Here is a 20,448-nt window from a genome sequence, read left to right as displayed (position 1 = left end):
TCTGACTCTAGAGTATTGTTTATTTATTCAGGCTTTATGTCTAAATTTCTACTACATCTCTTCTATGGCAAGATCTAAGTAGTGTGAAAATAGACAGCCAAACTGAATTTGGTGGGACAAAGCGGGCTAGTTGGTATCTCAGGCACACATGTCTTTCATTGAGAAATAAAGTGGTCCTCCCTACGAGGTCTTTCTTGCACTGCCCCCAACCTCTTACCTATGTTTAGTCATGGATCTAGAACACAGTGCAGCTCAAAAAATGGTGACCAAATTGTTCACTTGATCAGTGAGCACGCTCAACTGGCTTTGAACACAGATCTATCTCATGAAGAAAGAATGGTTACCGTTGCTACTGGATTCACAAGAAGCAAATATTTGTACCCTAGACAAAGCCAGGCAAAAACTTACAAGACTCCTGCCACAATCTCTCCAGCTCTAAGATGGTGCCTCCCTCTCCATTCTGTCTAGCCTCTTATCCCAGAGTACTTGGGTGACCTTTTCTCCCTTGTGAATTTCTAGAGATTTTTTTGTGAGTCCCTCTGGTTAACTACCCCTTCTTCTGCAACACGATGTTATCATCACAAAATGGGCAGGCAATTCTCATGACAGAAATCAGATCTTTTTTTACGGAGCATGGGAGAAGTTTGGCCCTGCTGAATCATTTTGGAACACTCCCTGTTGTGTGTTCTTTACCTAATTAGTATCTAGTGCTCTTGGTAAGAAGGACCCTCATTGCACATTTAAATCACCTTGGTAGGGAAACACTACCTTAGGTATTGTACCATTTCAGCAACTGCTCGAGTCTGACATTTTTATACCAAGCTTTATAGCATCCTCAGTTGTCTTCCCTTTTTTTTAATTTCATATTCATATATAACATTTTATTGTTGCAGGGATGTTCTGTTGCGGCCAGGATTATGTGAATGTGTCAGATACCATATGCTGCTTAGCTTCCAGTGGAGAGTCTAAAGCTCATGTTCAAAAGAATGACCCACTGCCAGTAAAATGCTGTGAGACTGAACTTATTCCAAAGAGCCAGAAATGCTGTAATGGAGTTGGATATAATCCTTTGAAATATGTTTGCTCTGACAAGATTTCAACTGGAATGATGATGAAGGTAATTGATAGAAAACCTCTCAGAGGCGCTGATTTGACAATGGAGAGAGAAATACATTGTTCATAACTATTTTTCTAAAATAGGAATATAAAAACTCCTGTGTGCATTATGCATTTTCACATTACATCCATATTAATACCAAATGAGTTCACTATGATTGATGTTATTGCAATGAATTCTAAAGGAATTAATAATGATTAGCTGTTCTCTGGAAGCTTTACCCAGCACTTCAGATTACTGTAGGACTGAAAGTCTGTGTGCCAAAAGAAGTTGTCTGGGGCCTCTGCATGCTGCCATTTCATGCCCGGGGTTGCTGTGGATGGAGATGGAGGGAAATTCCAGCTTCTTCCCTCTAGCCCTCCCAACCATAATCCACCCTTTCCTTTGATAGAGACCTTAGAGCCAGACCATTATATTCCTTGAGACAGTGCGAGATGAGCAAATGCCTTTCAACCACAAAAGTGAATAGGCCTTTGGATCTATCATTTATGCTTGTATGCTGAGATGCTTCACGTACAGCTATGTCCTGTTTGTTAGCATTAAACTTGACTCAGGACTCCAGAAATCTACTGTTTGAAGGAAAGGATTATTGCCATTTAAGAAACAAACACCGTTCCATGCTCTGTAGTAATTTGTCACTAGGAGATGGCTAAAAGTGGGTGTTTTGGTCACAGACAATGGAAGGGCTCTTACTGACTGAGGCAACTATACAATCGTTGTGTGGACATCATATACTGTGGGATGTAAAATAACTTTTGAGATTGTTAGGGCTCCAACAATGAAGATTAAGATAATACATAGGGCCAGCCTGGTGGCATACTGGTTAAGTTCGCGCACTACGCTTCAGCGGCCTGGGGTTCGCAGGTTTGAATCCCGGGTGCTGACTGATGCACCATTCATCAGGCATTGCTGTGGCGGTGTCCCACATACAAAATAGAGGAAGATGAGCACAGATGTTAGCTCAGAGCCAATCTTCCTCAGAAAAAAGAGGAAAATTGGCAATAGATGTTAGCTCAGGGCCAATCTTCCTCACAAAAAAAAAAAAGATAATACATAAAGTTATTGAAGATAATAGGTACTTAGTGAAGTGAATAATCATACAAAATACCCACCAAAAACAGTTTTTTGTCTACAAAAATTTTTTTAAAAATTGGTCTGACTTGTACACATCTTTAATTAACCAATTCTATGAAAGAAATCTATCCAACACTATGTTCCCAAAGTTTAAGTTTATTCCAGGCCAATGCTTTCAAAAGTTTGGACTAGGAACATTTTTCTTAAATACATAGTATTTTTTGGTCTTGAAAAGCTGGTGCTGTTGCACGAAAATGTCTTTAAAACGACTAATTAGGAAGCATCTCTGAAGAAAACGCTCCTTAAAAGGACACTCCTGTTTAAAAAACGGAGACAGGAAATCTGTTAGTTTCAGAAATGACACTATGGCTCACAACTATTTGTTTCATTATTGTTCACCTTACGTTTGCTTCCCAGGCATCTCATTTTGGTTTCAGGAAGCTATGGCTTCCATTATTTAAGGATGATGTTCAAGGTATCTCCATGATCTTTTAAATTGGCTTGAATTAGCTTTATGAAGGCCAGTTGTCAGTGGTATTTAAAGTTCATATTTAAATTATTATGGTTAGGAGAATATTTCTGGATGCTGGATCAAGCAGTGTGTTATAGGTAAAGCTCAATCTATAGACTCCATTTTGTTTCCTGAAGACCTCTTCCCTGGGGACTTCCATCTCCTGCTCCAATCTGGCTAGATCATGGTGGGATTTCTGCACAGCTGTCCCAGTGGGTCTCCCCAAAGCTATCAGTTTTGGAATTCCTTTCACTCCTCTCCTGTGTTGGTCTCCCTGTGTTCTAAATTCCAAGGATCCCTCTTTCTCTCCTTACTCCTTTCTTTTGAAGAATTATCTTCCTGGGTACAGGTGCATGAAAGGTAAGTTTTTTGAGAGGCTGATGCCTGAAATTATCATTATTCTACCCTCCCACTGGATTGATAGCTTGGCTAGGTATAAAACTAAAGGTTAAAAATTATTTCTACTCAGATATTTGAAGGCATTTATGCATTTTTTAAACTTTCATTACTATTGAGTCCTGTCTCTTTATGGGTAATCATGTAGTTTTTCCTATAAAAGTTAAGACATTCTCTTTATCCTGCTTTTCCAAAATTTCATGACAATGTGCCTCTATGTGGATGATATTATCATTATTATTGTTATTATTATTCATAATAATGTACTTTCTGTGGACTTTTTCAGTGTGGAGTCTCATGACCTTCAGTTCTGGGGAATGTTATTATTTCTTCGATAATTTGCTTCCTCTTTTATCTCTGTTTTCACCCATTTGTTAGATGTTGCATTTCTAAAATGATCTTTTATTTTTTCTTCTTGTTTCTTTCCTATTGACTGACTCTTCATCTTTTTCAATTTGATGAGTTATTGCTTTAACTTTATCTTCCAACATTTCTATTGATTTGTTATAGGGTATTTTTAGCTTTTTTTTTTTTTAGGTTTAGTTTTTAAGGGCTCTTTCTTGTTTGCTGATTGTTATTTATTCCTGGCATCCTCCTCTTGTTTTGTTCGTGGAATATCTCTTTTATCTTTCTGGGAATATGAATTCTATTGTTGCTTTTTTTTTATTGTTTGTCTAGTTGATTCCTTGAGTTATCGCATTCGTTTGTTTGGTACTACTATTTTAGTCTTCTTTTCATTGCTCTGTTTCTGCTTCCTCTGAGTTCCTTTTTCTATGTTTGAAAATCTCTTCTTTCCATGGGAGGCTGATTGAAAGCTCGATAAGCACAGGCATCCATCAGTGGGGAGCACAGCAGGGAAATCATGTGGCAGGATGGCTTTTTGTCAAGGAATCACATTACCAAGAATCCTTAACAAGTATACTTAATTAATTATCCTTAATACTCCATCCTAGATCAGGATGGGATATATGCCTGCTGCCAGCATATGGGGAATCTGATAAGAGAGGAGGCTGGGGTTCTCACCATGCAAAATGCAGAATTTATTTCATTTTCACACTCTGGCATCTGGTTTACACCTTCCAGTGGACCCTCTCTATTCCTTTTTTTTTTTTTTTTTTGCTGAGGAAGATTGGCCCTGAGCTAACATCTATTGCCAGTCTTCCTCTTTTTTGCTTGAAGAAGATTCACCCTGAGCTAACAACTGTGCCAATCTTCCTCTATTTTGTATGTGGGTTGCCACCACAACATGGCCACTGATGAATGGTGTAGGTTTGTGCCCGGGATCCAAACCTGGGCTGCCAAAGTAGAGCGTGCCAAACTTGACCACCAGGCCATGGGGCTGGCCCCTCTCTATTCCTTTTAATTCCATCAATTCTTTTCTAAGCTTATCTCATTTTGTGATCCTTTGCCAAATGCAGCTAGTAACAACACACACATTCTGCTGATGTTCCAGCTTCTGACCTCTTCCCCTAGAGCTCTGCACTCAGGAGCACTTAACTGACTTTGACCGTCATCCCAGGGCAGAGTTTTACTGAATATTTGTGACAGCATAACAGAGCTCCCCAACTTCCCAAACCCCATCATGTATTTATTTGCCACTGCCTGTTTAACCACTAAGCAAATGCTACGTATTTTAGGGTCTTGTTATTGTTAAGGCAGCATCCAACTTCAAAGTATTAATTTATATTTTAGCTAGGACACACTAAACTATGCTGAGGTAAAAACAAATGTACTCACATATGGAATGGCTCGACAGAATTAGCTTCTAAAAAAATGTTCACATTACAGAGCCAGCCATGATGGCCTAGTGGTTAAAGTTCAGTGCTCACCGCTGCAGTGGCCCAGGTTCACTTCCTGGTCTCGGAACCACACCACCTGTCTGTCAGTTGCCATGCTGTGGCGGTGGCTCACGTAGAACTAGAACAACTTACAACTAGGATATACAACCATGCACTGGGCCTTTAGGGAGGAAAAAAATTTTTTTTCACGTTACAATCCAATGTGAGTTAGGCAGCTCTCCTCCAAGCAACGTCTCAGGAACCCAAGCTCTTTCCGTCTAGTGGGACTTCACACAGGGGCACTCAGGTCACAATGGAAAGGAGGAGAGAGTGGTTGCAAGCATGTTTATGGGTCTTACTTGGATGCAGAATACTTCCTTTCTATACACTAGTCACATAGACATTTCTAGTCACATGGGTCCTCTTATTGCAGCTGGACTTGAAAATCTAATGTTCTCGAGAGAAAAGGGAAAAATGGACATCACTGAGCACATAGCATTGTCTCTGCCACGTCCATCTACTTCCCAGCTCCCAAAGATGTTTGAGCCATCCTGTGTGTGTTAGTTCCCTTAGACTTTCTATATTCCTTTACTGTCATTTGGTTGGGCTTAAGAGGAGATGGATACAAATGCAGGTATTCAATTAATCATATTCAAATGGAAGTCCTACTATATTTTTCTGAAGTAGCTTTATTTTGACTACCTTTGGGTCAATTTACTCAATTTATTTTATGTAAGAGAGAGATTGAATGTAGATCAATTTTAAACAGCAAAAAAATTCTTTTAAATTCATTATGCAACCTATATAAAGGAAAGGTGAAGTCCAGCTCTGCATTATAGAGTATTGCCTTATCTATATCTCCTGTAATTTGGGATGATGAAGTATTTCATTTTCTGAGATTAGAACATACTAATACTTATCAATAACTATAAAAAATACAGAGATTCAGGGGCTGGCCCGGTGGCATAGTGGTTAAGTTCATGCATTCCGCTTCGGTGGCCCGGGATTTGCAAGTTCCGATCCTGAGCGTGGACGGACGCACTGCTTGTCAAGGCATGCTGTGGCAGTGTACCATATAAAGTATAGGAAGATGGGCACAGATGTGAGCCCAGGGCCAATCTTCCTCAGCAAAAAGAGGAGGATTGGCAACAGATGTTAGCTCAGGGTTAATCTTCTTCACACACGCACACAAAAAATACAGAGATTCATCAGAGAAATGGTTTACAGATATGAATAATAATTATTATAATGACAGTTCATGAACTATTTAGATTTTCTAAAACTTGGTTGAGGGCTACTTATAGGTCCAACTTTCCCAACAGCACAGGAAGTGCAGATTCTCAAATATCCCATTCTTGATTTTCTCTAAAACCCCACTAGGAAAGTGTCAAAGTAACAATAATAAAATAATGACTACTGTTATTATTTAAGGCGTATCTACTAAGTGTAAGACATTTACAGGTGTTGTCTCATTTGATTCACACAACTAACTTGCATGGTAAGTCAAAGTACCATTTTCTCACTGAAAATGCTGAGGCTTTGCAGACGTTAGTGACTTGCTCAAGGTCACAGAACTAGAAAGTTGCAAAACTGGATTTTGAAATCTGTGTCATTTAAAAGTAACAGCTCTTTCTAGTGTACAAACTACGTTCATTTCTTCTCATGAATGTTGAGATATTCATTCATGAACTAGGCAGAAGAAAATTCCATTTGCAAGTTGTAAAAACCTACCCCACATGTCTAAATGGAATTTAAAATCCCCTTCTCCCTCTCTCCCCATCTCTACCACCTGACTTAGGAAACCAAAGAGTGTGGGACTCTGTGCCCAGTATCCATGGAAGCCACGGCTCACTGCGGCAGGTGTGATTTCAACTTTACCAGCCACATGTGTACTGTGATAAGAGGATCTCACAACTCTACGGGAAAGACATCAATCGAAGAAATATGTTCATCTACTGAAGAGACAGTTCATACGGGAAATGTAAACACATTCTCCTTTACAGGTAACAGAAAGGGAGCCGCCTGCCCATGGCTTAGCAGGGGTGGTGAAGAGCTACTGAAAATACAGATTTATTTCACTCTGACATCATCTCCCTCCTTAACCTCCTATCAGTTAATTCCATCATACTTACGGGCCAGCTAGTTGCAAGGTAATTAAAAGCATAATCTGGATTTGTTCAAAGTTAGTAGCTGAAAAATTTTTGAAGTCTAACTTGAAAGTAGGATGTATACTATTTTAAAGTAAATCTGTAGAGAATAAAGCACAGAGAAATAAATGTTATGTGCCCTTTTATGGTATGTCCAGTTAATTTTCAATGCAATTCAGTTTCAAGAAAAATTCAAAAGTTTGAATGCAGACTTTCAATAAATGCAATGAATGAATGTTGTTATACTTGCAAGCAGAAAAGAGGAAGAATCCTGTCTGATCGCTAGTGAGACCTGGCAACATTATTCTGAGGAGGAGGCAAATCACTCAGTGTAAAGTCAGTTTCCCTTACCTGATCTTGAGTCTGGATCTGGAGGCTGCACGCTCCGGCAGGCTGGTGATTCCTCAAAACAGCCATCATTTTGGGAACAATAACCTTCACAGTCAATGAAAAGATTAATTTCTATGCCCTTTCTTGGCCATACTGAATTAGTCCAAAATAGTGATTCTTAGGCGTGGCTAAGCCAAGTGAAAAACTCTGTAAAGTTTAGTATCATCTTCAAAATAGTTCTGCCATCTATTAAATTTTTATTATTCATCCATTTACTTTAGTCCCTACAAAGTTTGTTTCTGTCTTCTGAAAAATTGTGTTTGTGTGTAACTGTGTGTGTATATGTACATACATATCATCTAGGGTCAAATAGAACACATTCAAGTGACATAATTCAAGCAAGCTAAGGTTAAATAAACAAAAAACTGCTCTATTCCATCATGACTCATTATTCTGCCTTATTCAACCAATGATGGGTGATAATGGCAAACCTCGGGAATGCAAAAAGTAGGGCAGGATACTAGATGAGAAAGGGTAGATTAAGGAGGAAACAAAGGAATAGAGATAAAGTTTATTGAACATTGTTTAGTTCCAGGGCTGTGCTAGGTGCTTTAAAACCTTACGTTAATTTACCCAGAAAGCAATCATGTAAGTATGATCATTTCACAGATAAGGAAATGGAGGATCAGATCTGTAAAATTAACTTCCTGTGGTAAGAAGTCAGACTCAAATCGTGTCGTCGTCAAGAGTGGCAGCTTTAGAAGACTCCCCGTGGTAGAGGAGCTTCTTTCAGAGAGCTACAAACCTCCCTCCTGCTGTTCCTTCCACCTGAAATGTCCTTCTTCATCATTGCACTCATGGCCTGGGTCAAGATTCATATCCTCGGTGCAGGATCCCCAAGTCCAGCCCCCTCTGTCCTCTGTGTACATCGTCATGACCTTCACCACCTCTACCATGTGTCATATGCATTTGTCCCATCTCTCCTACGAAATTGAAATATCCATATGAACAGGACATCCTTGTTTACCTTTACCTCATTTTTGGCTTTAGCACACTGTAAGCAAGCAAAAAAATATTTACTGGAAAGCATTTAATTAGGAAAGGCCTCAGGATAGAGGACAGTTGTCTAACCCTCCAATCTCCTCCCACTCCCGGTTATAGATTTGGACTCTCATTTAAAAATTATTGGGTTTCACAACTTAAGTGCCCATCAACAAATGAATGGATAAAGAAGATATGGTATATATATACAATGGAATACTGCTCAGCTATTAAAAAGGATGAAATCTTGCCATATGCAACAACATAGATGATAGACCTTGAGGGTATCATGCTAAATAAAATAAGTGAGACGAAGAAAGACAAATACTATAAGATTTCACTCATATGTGAAAAATTAAAAAAATAATAACAAACAAACACATAGATACAGAGAGCAGATTGGTGGTTACCAAAGAGGAAGGCAGTGGGAGGAAGGCAAAAGGAGGAAAGGGGATATTTGTGCAGTGATGCATGAAAACTAGACTTTTGGTGGTGAACATAATGTAATCTATACAAACGTCACAATATAATGATGTACACCTAAAATTTATATAATGTTATAAACCAATGTTACCACAATAAAAAATAAATTCCCTTCCAATGCTGAAAAAAAAATTTAAATAAAATAAAAATTATTGAGTTTCCATCTAAGAGAGTTCCCTACTTTTATCTGCTCTTTGTAATCAAGGTCAAGATTTTGAAGAGCTTTTAAGACGTATTTGTAATAGCCCTTTCTAGAAGAGAATAAATGTTTCTACCTCATGATATAATATTATGAGGGATTTTAATATCCATATTTCATATTTCTTTGCCTACCAAAAAATACTATAAATTGCATATGAAAAATAACAAAATTTTCTTTTACATTAAAAAAATTAAGCATTCAAGTGATGCTAAAACAAATTCCATTGAGATCAATTTAGACTAAGAAGTCAGCCTTTCTTAGAAACTTACCATTAGAAGCTGACAACACCAATGCTGACCAAAATTCATTCATTCATACAGTCATTCATTTATCAAAAAATAGTTATTAAATCCTCACTAATAACCAGTCACTATACTAGGACCAACAGCTATACAGGCAAATGAATTTCCATCAGGAATTTGAAAACTATATAAAGAGACAGGAAAATAAATACATAATTAGACCATAATGGGAGAAATGGCGTGCATGTAAGTACCATGGTAAAAGTAAGCAGAGGATGCTTTTGAAAAGTATTGTGAGGATACCTAGCCCACATTGGAGAGGTTAGGAGAGACTTCAAGAAGGGTATTCTGCCTGAGCAGAGAACTGAAGGACAAGTAGGAGCCTATCAGGTTAAGAGAAGGTAGACGAGGCAGAGAAAGCAGCATGTGCAAAGCACACGAAGCAAGAGAAAGCCCAGTAGGTTCGAAAAACAACAAGCCCCTCAATGTGGATGTAGCACATACAGGAGAGAGAAAGTCCTGGAGATAAGGTCCCAGAGCAGAGGTCAGATTATGAAGGCCTTTTATGCCACACTAAACAATTTGTCTTATGTAGCAATGAGTAAATATTAAAGCTTTTTAAGCAATGGAATGACAAAATCATATATGCATTTTTGCAGGATTAGTGTGTTTGCTAAAGAGATGATTGAAGACAAATATGTATGGGACAATTAAGCAATTAACAAGTAAATATTGAACACATATACCCCCCAAAAAAACCAAAACCCTCTGTTATTGGAAGATTAGCCCCATATAACTTAACAGAATCATACTCAGGTACAGAGTTTTAAAAAACAAAGAAAAGTAGTTATTGCCAGAAGTGGAGGGTAGGGCATGACAGAAATGTTTGAATGTGGTCAAAAGCTACAAACTTCCAGTTATAAGATAAATAGGTTTTGTGGATGTAATATACAGCACATTGGTGATTATAGTTAATAATACCGTATTGTGTATCCAAAGGTTGTTAAAAGAGTAGATCTTAAATGTTGTCATCATAAGAAAAAAAATTGTAACTATATGAGGTGAGGGATGTTAACTTATTCTGGTGATCATTTCACAGTATACATATATCAAATCATTGATATACGTGTGTTGGGGAGGATGTGGAGAGAAGGGAACCCTCATACACTGCTGGTGGGAGTGCAACCTGGTGCAGCCACTATGGAAAACAGTATGGAGATTCCTCAAAAAATCAAGGATAGAACTACCATACGATCCAGCTATTCCACTGCTGGGTAGTTATCCAAAGAACTTGAAAACACCAATGCGTAAAGATACATGCACCCCTGTGCTCATTGCAGCGTTATTGACAGTAGCCAAGACTTGGAAGCAACCTAAGTGCTCATCAAGGGATGAATGGATAAGGAAGATATGGTATATATACACAATGGAATGCTACTCAGCCATAAGAAATGGTGAAATCCAGCCATTTGTGACAACATGGATGGACATAGAGAGTATTATGCAAAGTGAAATAAGTCAGAGGGAAAAGGTCAAATACAGTATGATTTCCCTCATTAAGCAGTAGATAATAACAACAACAAACAAACACATAGAGACAGAGATTGGATTGGTGGTTACCAGAGGGGAAGGGGGGAGGGAGGAGGGAGAAAGGGATAATTCGGTGCATGTGTGTGGTGATGGGTTGTAATTAGTACTTGGGTGGCGAACATGATGTAATCTATGCAGAAATAGAAGTATGATGATGTACACCTGAAATTTATACAATGTTATAAACCAATGTTACTGCAATAAACAAAAAATTGAAAAAAAAATCATTGATGTACATTTTAAACTAATACAATGTTATATGTCAATTTTATCTCAGTAAAACTGGAAATTTTAAATTTTTAATTAAATAAAAATTTTTATTTTAAATAAAATAAATTTTATTTTAAATAAAATTTTACATATTAAATGTAATTTTAAATTTTACATAAAAAATTTACATTTTAAATAAAATAAATACATATTAAAAAAAAGAGGAGTTGGGGGCCGGCCCAGTGGTGTAGTGGTTAAGTTCGTGTACTCCGCTTCAGTGGGCTGGGGTTCGCGAGTGCGGATCCTGGGTGTGGACCTACACACCACTCATCAAGTTATGGTGTGGCACCATCCCACATACAAAATAGAGGAAGATTGGCACAGATGTTAACTCAAGGACAATCTTCCTCAAGCAAAAAGAGGAAGATTGGCAACAGATGTTAGCTCAGAGCAGATCTTCCTCACCAGAAAAAAAAAAAAAAAAAAAAAAGAGGAGTTGGAAATTCTGGCCAAGAAAGAAAAGAGCTCTGAGAAGTGAAATTATTATGGAAAAGCAAAATTTCAACAAATGCTTACTTATGTGAAAAGCAAAAGTATACTTTTATGGGCTGGGAGCATTTCTGAAAGACCAGGCCTCACAGGAAAATAAGGACACAAGGAGGAAAGACAAGAGAGTAAGAAGGAGACGAATGCAAAGCAGTGGAGGAAAGAATGCGGAGTGCAGCATGGAGAGCTGCTACTAGTGAAATTAGAAATGGCAACGTGGGCTTGAAAGGTACGCACAAACACTTATTAGTAATGAGTAGTTTAGAGATTCAAAAATATAGTGACCATCTGTGAGCAGCCCAGCCCCACAGGGTCATTCAGGGATCCAGATTCCTTCCATTTTGTGGCTCATCATGCTTCCAGTGCTGCCCTTATCCACGTGGTATAGCCTGAGTCACCACAACATCCTACTTCCAGCCCATCAGAAGAGACTAAGGATGGCAATGAAAGACAAGTGATTTCCTCTAGAAAGTGATGCATGCATTGCCCACCTCACTTCCACGCTCCTTCCGTTGTAGAGATCTGAGTCATGTGACCACACCAAGCTGCAAACAAAACTGGGAAATGTAGTTTCTAACCAAGAGGTCTCTGACCAGGACAGAAGGGAAATCTAGGGAGCCACTGGTGGTCATCACAGGTAGCAAGTGACGGATAACCTCTTACCAGAGAAAACAGAGACAGAAGATACTCTCTTAGGGGTCAGCCCTGGGGCCTAGTGGTTAAGTTCCTCACGCTCTGCTTCAGTGGCCCAGGTTCAGTTCCTGGGCATGGACCTACACCAATCGTCGACAGCCATGCTGTGGTGGTGGCTCACATACAAAACAGAGGAAGATTGGCATAGATGTTAGCTCAGGGCAAATCTTCCTCAGCAAAAAAAAAAAAAAAAACTCTCTTATATTTGTATAGCAATTTATATTTTATGAAGTTCTGCCACATAACTTATTGCATTTTATTTTCATACTAATTCTATAAAGTAGGCAGAGCAGGCTTTACTGTAAGGAGATGCATGTAAGGAGAATGTGGTCAAATAACCCAACTGGATGGACTGAGAATCAAGCCTGAGTCCAATGGAGACAGAGCAGGTGGCCAGGCACCCAAGGGGGAAGACTTCCTCTTCAATCCTCTATCTGAGAAAGAGTCATCCAGAAACAGCCACATAAAAACACAGACATGCACACATACACACATACGTATTCAACATTCACAAGATTAAATAAGTGGAAAATAGATTTAAATAATTAAACTTTCAAGTAATCTTTTTTGTGAATTTGTAGCATTTATACTTCTGAAGTTATTAAAGCTTAAAACTGAACCAAGACTTTTGGGACACTGATGAATCACGTGGATGATTATCTAATAAAATTTTTGCCGGCCCAAAAGCTCAACAGGTTGGTTTTGTTGTTTTAATTAGATTGATTGTTTTGAGTTTTGATCACAGTTCTGGTTTGGTGGAAGAGGGAGGAAGTAGGTAGAGGAACATGCATTCATTTTTCTTCACTAACCATGATAAACTAACTTTCAAGTCCTATATCTCATAACTATATTATAATTCATATAATAATTTAATAAAATAATATTAACAATGTAATAATTGGTAAAATTTATTAAAAAACTATAAAAGAATGTTGGCAAATCTACCTCATACGGAAGCAAAGAGAATATGAACTTGTGGAGCATTAACACGTAATATTCATTAGTCTGGTGCTTTTATTTTTCATCGTCTCTTTAATGTATCCATATCTCTCTGTTCAGAAAAGGTGAGTTCTATTCTACACAATTCCATGTTTCTGCACCTAATAAACTCTTCAAATGTTCTTTATGATTTAGAACATAAAAATATTAAAGTTTTATTTACACACAATGGGATGAGAGCATTCAGCGTTTATTTTTAAAAGTTTAAGGGTTTTGGCATTCACTTTCAATACGATGGTAAAAAAGAAAAATTAAAACAAAACCTCACTGTCTGATTTCTATCTTTCCAGATACGAACCTGGAGCCCTACGTGACGTATGAGTACAGGATTTCTGTGTGGAATAGCTATGGGCGAGGATTCAGCGAAGCTGTTAGAGCCAGAACAAAAGAAGATGTGCCTCAAGGAGTGAGTCCCCCTAGGTGGACCAAAATGGACAATCTTGAAGATGTAATAGTCTTAAACTGGAAGAAACCTATACAACAAAATGGTATTCAGCTACTTTTAAAATAAAAATAATGTAATCCTGTAAATCCATAAGGAAATTGAAATGAGTGTAATCTACATTTAATTGGCATGCATCTAACCACTAAAAAGTATTTGTTGATAAAAGGAACTTTAGGTTAATGTCAACTAATCATTTATTTTGTAAAATAGCCCTCATACATCTTTAGCCAAAAAAATTATTTCTTGAATCTCAGCATAGATCTGAACTGCTTTCAAACAAGCAAAACATGTTAAGGGAAAGCAAAATAGTTTGAATATTGAAAATAAATTTGTGGGGCTGGCTTTGTGGCATAGTGGTTAAGTTCGGTGTGCTCTGCTTCGGCAGCCCAAGTTTGCAGGTTCGGGTCCTGGGCACAGACCTACACCACTCATCAAGCCATGTTATCGTGGCATCCCACCTACTAAAAATAGAAGAAGATTGGCACAGATGTTAGCTCAAGGCCAATCTTCCTCAAGCGAAAAAAGAGGAAGATAGGCAGCGGATATTAGCTCAGGGTGAATCTTTCTCAGCAAAAATAAATAAATAAATAAATTTGTTTGGTAGTGAGGGGAAATAAACAAATGACTCTGATTCTCTATGTCAAGAATCCATCTCCTCCATAAGCATGGGTATAATTAAGAACTGCTTGAGCATAGCAGTATAATAGCAAATTAAAATTAAATAATGCTATTGTATCCCATTTCTTCAGAACACTAAGACATGTAAGTTGGTTGCAAAGAGTTAAAATAATATGACACTCAAATACAGGCATTTCTCTGCCTCTTTTAGGTCCTATTATTTACTACATTCTTCTCCGAAATGGAATTGAATGCTTTCGGGGAACATCGCTGAGCTTCTCTGATACAAAGGGAATTCAGCGATTTCAGGAATATTCATACCAGCTGAAAGCTTGCACGGTTGCTGGCTGTGCCACCAGCAGCAAGGTAAGGGGAGTTTGCCTAAACTCTGGACAGAAGTACCCATTGTGAAGACTATATGAGTGTTCAGGTTGTGAGTGATTTTTCCAATGACAGAAAACAATGTCCCCCTCAAAATGGCATTAAGTAGGGTGTTCACGTGGCGTCTCAACTGACTACTAATATTCAAGACTGAAAGGAGAAATCACAGAAAAGGAGATTTATCCAAATATCAATGTTTCATTATTAAAAAAAAGAAAACTTGGACTAATATTATTCTCTTTATCACAGTTTTATTTTTTTTTTGGTGGGGAAGATCAGCCCTGAGCTAACATCCATGCCAATCTTCCTCTTTTTTGCTGAGAAAGACTGGCTCTGGGCTAACATCTGTGCTTATCTTCCTCCACCTCATATGGGATGCTGCCACAGCATGGCCCGACAAGCAGTACATTGGTGTGTGCCCAGGATCTGAACTTGGGCCGCCAGCAGCAGAGCATGCGCGCTTAACCACTACACCATGGGGCCGGCCCCCTTTATCACACTTTTCCTCCACCAACTATTTTTAGATGAGCTTCTATAAATCCATAATCATTCCCAAACCATTCCTCAGTTTATAAGGGTTTCTATTTAAATATCATTTCAGCAAAAATTGCCTGCTCTTGAAAAACAGAGGAAAGGGCAAAAGAACCTGACATGGGAAATAAAATGGTTCCAAGATTTCTGCAACAGCCTTGGCAAGAAATAATGAAGACCAGCACCTAAGCAACAGGGATAGGAATGGAGAATATCAAAAAGATACAACAGATATTGGGGATGAATCGGGGGCCTATAGGACTTGGTAGTCAAAGGTAGGCGGAGGAAAAAAAGGAAAGAGTCATGGGTATTTTCAAGATATATGTCTGGAGCAATTTGTGGATCATGGTGCCATTGTGCAAGCAAAGAAAAAAACAAAAGAGGAAGAAGTTAAAAGTAAAGAATAAGATTAAAATTTTAAAAGTTTTTGGGGCTGTCCCCATGGCCTAGTGGTTAAGTTCAGCATGTTCCACTTCTGCGGTCTGGGTTCTGTTCCAGGACGCAGACCTTCACCACTCATCAGCAGCCATGCTGTTGCGGCAACCCACATACAAAATAGAGGAGAATTGGCAACAGGTGTTAGCTCAGGATGAATCTTCCTCAGGAAAGAAAAATTTAAGTGTTTAAAAATATATTTAAGAGAAGGAGCAGATAGCAGAGTGGTGGAAGAAAATACTATTTGGCAAAATACTATTTGAAAATACTATTTCCCTTTAAGTGAAAGTGTCTAGTCAGAAGCTGGATTAAGAAGTGACTGAAGTTTTCTAGAAAGATCTATGAGGGATGTTGAAGCAAGGAATTTGAATATGGGCATCAAAGGAGAATATAGAGACAAAAGCAGAAGACCATCAATGATGAGCTTTGGGAATGCTACCAAAGGAAGAAAGAAAAGCCCACAAAGGAGACTGGGAAGAAACAATCAAACAACTTAGGAGGAAAATAAAGAAAGAGCCATTTCATAGAAGCCAACCTGGTCAGAAGAAACCCAAGAGAAACAAACTCACACACGACAGCTCTGATTCTTTTCATGTGGTTACAACTTTAGAAGAACAGCATCTCCACACGCTGTGCAAGAACCATCCAAGTAAAACATTCACTCATACCGATTAGCCACAGTGACTGTGTGCAGCGTTTTATTCACCAGACCCGCAGAAATAGCGCTGAGCGCGCCACCATTTAGACAGATGGCAGCTGATTGGGCCAATCAAAAGTTATGGTCCAAACTGTCCTAGAACAATTCTGTGCTTTTTGCATAGACACAGCTCATCCCACCAGATGCCAAAACGATTGGTTTCACAGTGAAATCAGAGTCAACTCTATGAAAAAATAAATGCAGCCCATTTTCGTCCAGAATTATATTTTGACAATGTTGGATAAATAACTGGTTGATTTATCCTCTTTTTCTTCTCACTTGGTTCTTTTTCTCGAACACTGGTGCAGACACTATAAAGTCGTCCTGGGTATCATAGGAAGAGTACAGAAAAGTCTGCCCATTTATACTGTTCAAAGCATATTATATGCAAGCAAGTTCAGATGTGGGTTTTGCTCCATATTTACTGGTGCTTAAAATGTACAAAATCAGGCTGTTAAAATGCAAAGACACTGATGGGCCATATGGAAGAGAGTTATCAAGTGTTCTCCAGGAAGACAGTCTGGCAGCTAGATTTTACTTGTTTAAACTGAGGGCTGTACTCTGCCGTCAAAATTGTTGTTGAACCTGTTGTGATAAATGGTAGTCTGAGACTTCTGTAATGTATTCAAGGTCAGATTTCATTGTTTAAATAGGATGGGAGGGAAAGAATAAAAAAAGGGGACTGTTTCTCCAAGCCCCTGCTAATGATATGCCGGGCCAGAAAACAACGTTTTAAAACAAAAGTGACATTCTCATTGATCAGAATACCTAGTGTACTATTACAATAAATAGCTGTTTAATTCCTGTTTTCAGGTAGTTGCAGCCACTACCCAGGGAGTTCCACAGAGCATCCTACCTCCAAGAATCACAGCCCCCAGTGCAGAAGCTCTGCATTTGAGCTGGAGCATCCCTGAGAAACCAAATGGCGTCATTAAAGAGTACCAGCTCAGGCAGGTTGGGAAAGGTCTCATCTACTCCGACACCACTGACAGGAGACAGCATACGGTCACAGGTAAAAAAAAAAAAAATGAGGAAAACCTACTGGAAGAGTCTGTCATTGTGGTTAGGGGGGCAAAGCCTCCCAGGGGTGTGTGTTTGATATACGAGGTCACTTCGAAAGGACGTGTTCTCCTGACATATGGTCAGGTCCCACTTATCCATGCTAATAGAAGAGCCCACACTGGCAGCAATAAGCCACAACAGCAGATAACTTCAGAAATAATTTATATTTGGCTTTGATATGCATTATGTGTAGGGTTTTTGCATCAGTATTAACTTTTTTTTTTCCGACAAACAGTAAGATGCATTTTCATTCCCCAAGGATATGCTCATAGATAATGGGAGGAGGATAGCCAGGAATGTACTGGAAGGCAGGGGAAAATCAGCCAGAGGCTAACATTTATCTACTATGTGGGTAATTAATACACATAATAGTTGACAGTTGACTGTGACAATTTGTTGTTACTATTATTAACATTAATTTGTAGTAATTGTATTATTTTTATTATTATAACATTATTATAACTAGCTTTAATAATATAATAATAGTACAGCATAATAGTATAATGTTAGATAATTACTAGCAGTGATTATAATAATAATTAACATGTTTTAGCTCGAATGTCACTTCTGAAGAGAAGAGGAGCATTTTCTGACTTATGCAGTCTAGAGTACCTTCTCAAACACACTGCCATGTCACCTTGTTCTGTTTTCATCATAGACCTCTCGCTACCTGATATTCTCATGTTTGTATTGTATTTGCCTTTCTATGTCTCCCTCCTGCTGGAATGTAAGCTCCAGGGTTGCAGAGACCTTCTCTACCTAGTTCGATATTGTACCTCTAGCACCTAGAACAATCCTTGACACTTTGCAGGGGGCATTGATACCATAGTTAATGAAACTTACATAGAAATGCAGCAAGAACTGGAAGAGTGTGCCTGATTTTTCCTTAGGGGAGGCACAGGCTACACAGGTGGAAAAATAAATTCATCGTGATTTGCTCTTCACTCCACAATTCCCTGACACACGAGCAAGCATTCTTTGACAGATATCCTCTGTTTTCCAAAAGTGCCATAAGCCTGCAGGAGGTGCTTAATAAATATTTGCGGACTAGCACATTGCATTCCTTGTCTGAAGATCCTGAGCTAAATCGATGATAATGAGGATGAGGAAAGCCCTCATCAATTCAGATGATCAAATTTATTCTTTGTATCTTATTTCACTGAAAATGAATATCATCACGTGTAGTTGAAATAATGTTTTACATAAAAAAATTTTACATTTCTATGGTGCTTCCTAATTTTAAAGAACCATTTGCATTTTGACTCCTTGATTCTCAATCACATCCCTATAATATAAGTGAGGGATTTGAAAGATGAAGATGAAACTGACTGACAGAGTACCCAAGGCATTCACTGCCTCCATCTATAAGGAAATCAGAATACTGTTCCATTCCAAAAAAATAGGTGTTGCGGGCTTGCTGTACTATAGATCGTATACTAAGTGCTCTAAAAATAAGACTGCTGCTCTTAAGAAGCTCCTAGTAATAGGGAACACTGGCAAGTTAAGGAATAACTACAAACACAGTGTAATTGGTGCTGCAACAGACCTCTAGACAGGGCGCAGCAGGGAAAATTAAAAGAATGACTTGGAATGGACAATGAATGTTAGTTACAGAGTTTTGAAGGCCAAGTTAAGGCACATTAAGACTTTGTACCAGTAAAGGTTTCACAATAAATGGGTTACAAGGATAAGGAATTTTTTCTTAGAGGATCTGTCTGCTTAATCAGCATGGGCTTTGAACTGCCTCTAGCTGTGCTGGTTTGCACTGTTTAGAAACCAGCATTTATATGCCAACAGGCCAAATTCAATTGTAATGCTCAAACCAACAGGATTGAGAGCCTCATTAATTATAAAATAATTGCAAAGATTTTTCTTTAAGCACCTTCACTCCACCGGTTCTTCCTTCCATTGTCATTTTTAGTGGATATTTTCACATCAGAGAGGATGTCATGCACATCACTCGACGCCAGTGATTCCTCTTTTATTAGAATCAATATTTTAAAGTTTTTTCCAACATAATTTTACTTTTTACAAAATTATAAAATGGAAAGAAGTCTTTAGAATTCATTTAGTCCATCCCTGTGCTGTTTTAAATAGATTTAGAGAGTACTTCACTTTGGCCATAGAGCCCTGAAGAGAGATTTCTTGGTGGAATGAGGAAATATGCCCTCATTCAGCAAAACCTTACCAAGTGCAGAGACTTCTATACGTAGTTCCTGTGGGACAGGAATGTGCTAGGCATTAGATAACCTAAAATCTGAGGTCTATATAGTGGTAACATTGTTTATCTGCCAGGGAAAATCCAGTTCCATGGTTAGCTGACTGACCAAATTCTAGTACGGAAGTATTTTATGATGTGAATGACTGTTTCTTTGAGTTTGTGGGGGATCAGAATTTACCACCCCAAAATGTGTCTCTTTGGCTTGATTATTTTTAAGAACAAAAGACTCAGAAAGAAACTTTGACCTTCCCTCTCTAACTGCCTAAAAGAATTTAAGATAGAAGGCCTGTCTCAAGAAGGGGCTATCACCATAGATAACTCTAGGTGTGGTAGACAGGAAGGTAGGAAGGCACCTAGCAAGGCCCATTTTTTATCAAAGTTCTCTCCTGGGTCCATTGTCTATAGATGGCCGAGCAAACATTTGTTTACCAAACATTTGCTTTTCCGTCTCCATGTGATTTTCCTTCCTCCGCTTTGAAGTCCCAAACCACCACCCCCAGCATCCTCCTTTGTCTTTAACTAAAGATGGTATTTAAGGTGGTGGCTTCCACCATTTTGTTGAGTTACTTGGTATTCCTGGGTTTCTCTAGGAAATATAACATACATATAATATAACATAATATACATATTATACATAATATAATATACATATTATATATAAATTATAATATATATGTAATATACATAAAGAAATATAAT

The 20,448-nt window shown here is 38.3% G+C and overlaps 1 protein-coding gene across 1 annotated transcript in view; it reads left to right on the top strand.

Moving 5' to 3' along the window:
• The window catches only part of USH2A (usherin), a 761,558-nt gene that overhangs the window by 599,869 nt on the left and 141,241 nt on the right, over nucleotides 1–20,448 (top strand). Inside the window, exons 51-55 of the mRNA XM_087424358.1 lie at nucleotides 894–1,117; nucleotides 6,675–6,879; nucleotides 13,650–13,847; nucleotides 14,634–14,788; nucleotides 17,280–17,478. Of these exons, the coding sequence (XP_087280484.1) occupies nucleotides 894–1,117; nucleotides 6,675–6,879; nucleotides 13,650–13,847; nucleotides 14,634–14,788; nucleotides 17,280–17,478 (981 nt within the window). The remainder of the gene's footprint in view (nucleotides 1–893; nucleotides 1,118–6,674; nucleotides 6,880–13,649; nucleotides 13,848–14,633; nucleotides 14,789–17,279; nucleotides 17,479–20,448) is intronic.

The sequence above is a fragment of the Ceratotherium simum genome, chromosome 36 (assembly GCF_057802395.1).
Source record: "Ceratotherium simum simum isolate JZ-2026a chromosome 36, ASM5780239v1, whole genome shotgun sequence".
Taxonomy (NCBI): domain Eukaryota; kingdom Metazoa; phylum Chordata; class Mammalia; order Perissodactyla; family Rhinocerotidae; genus Ceratotherium; species Ceratotherium simum.
Note: the sequence above shows the minus strand (reverse complement) of the source record. Positions and strands in the feature narration are given on the sequence as shown.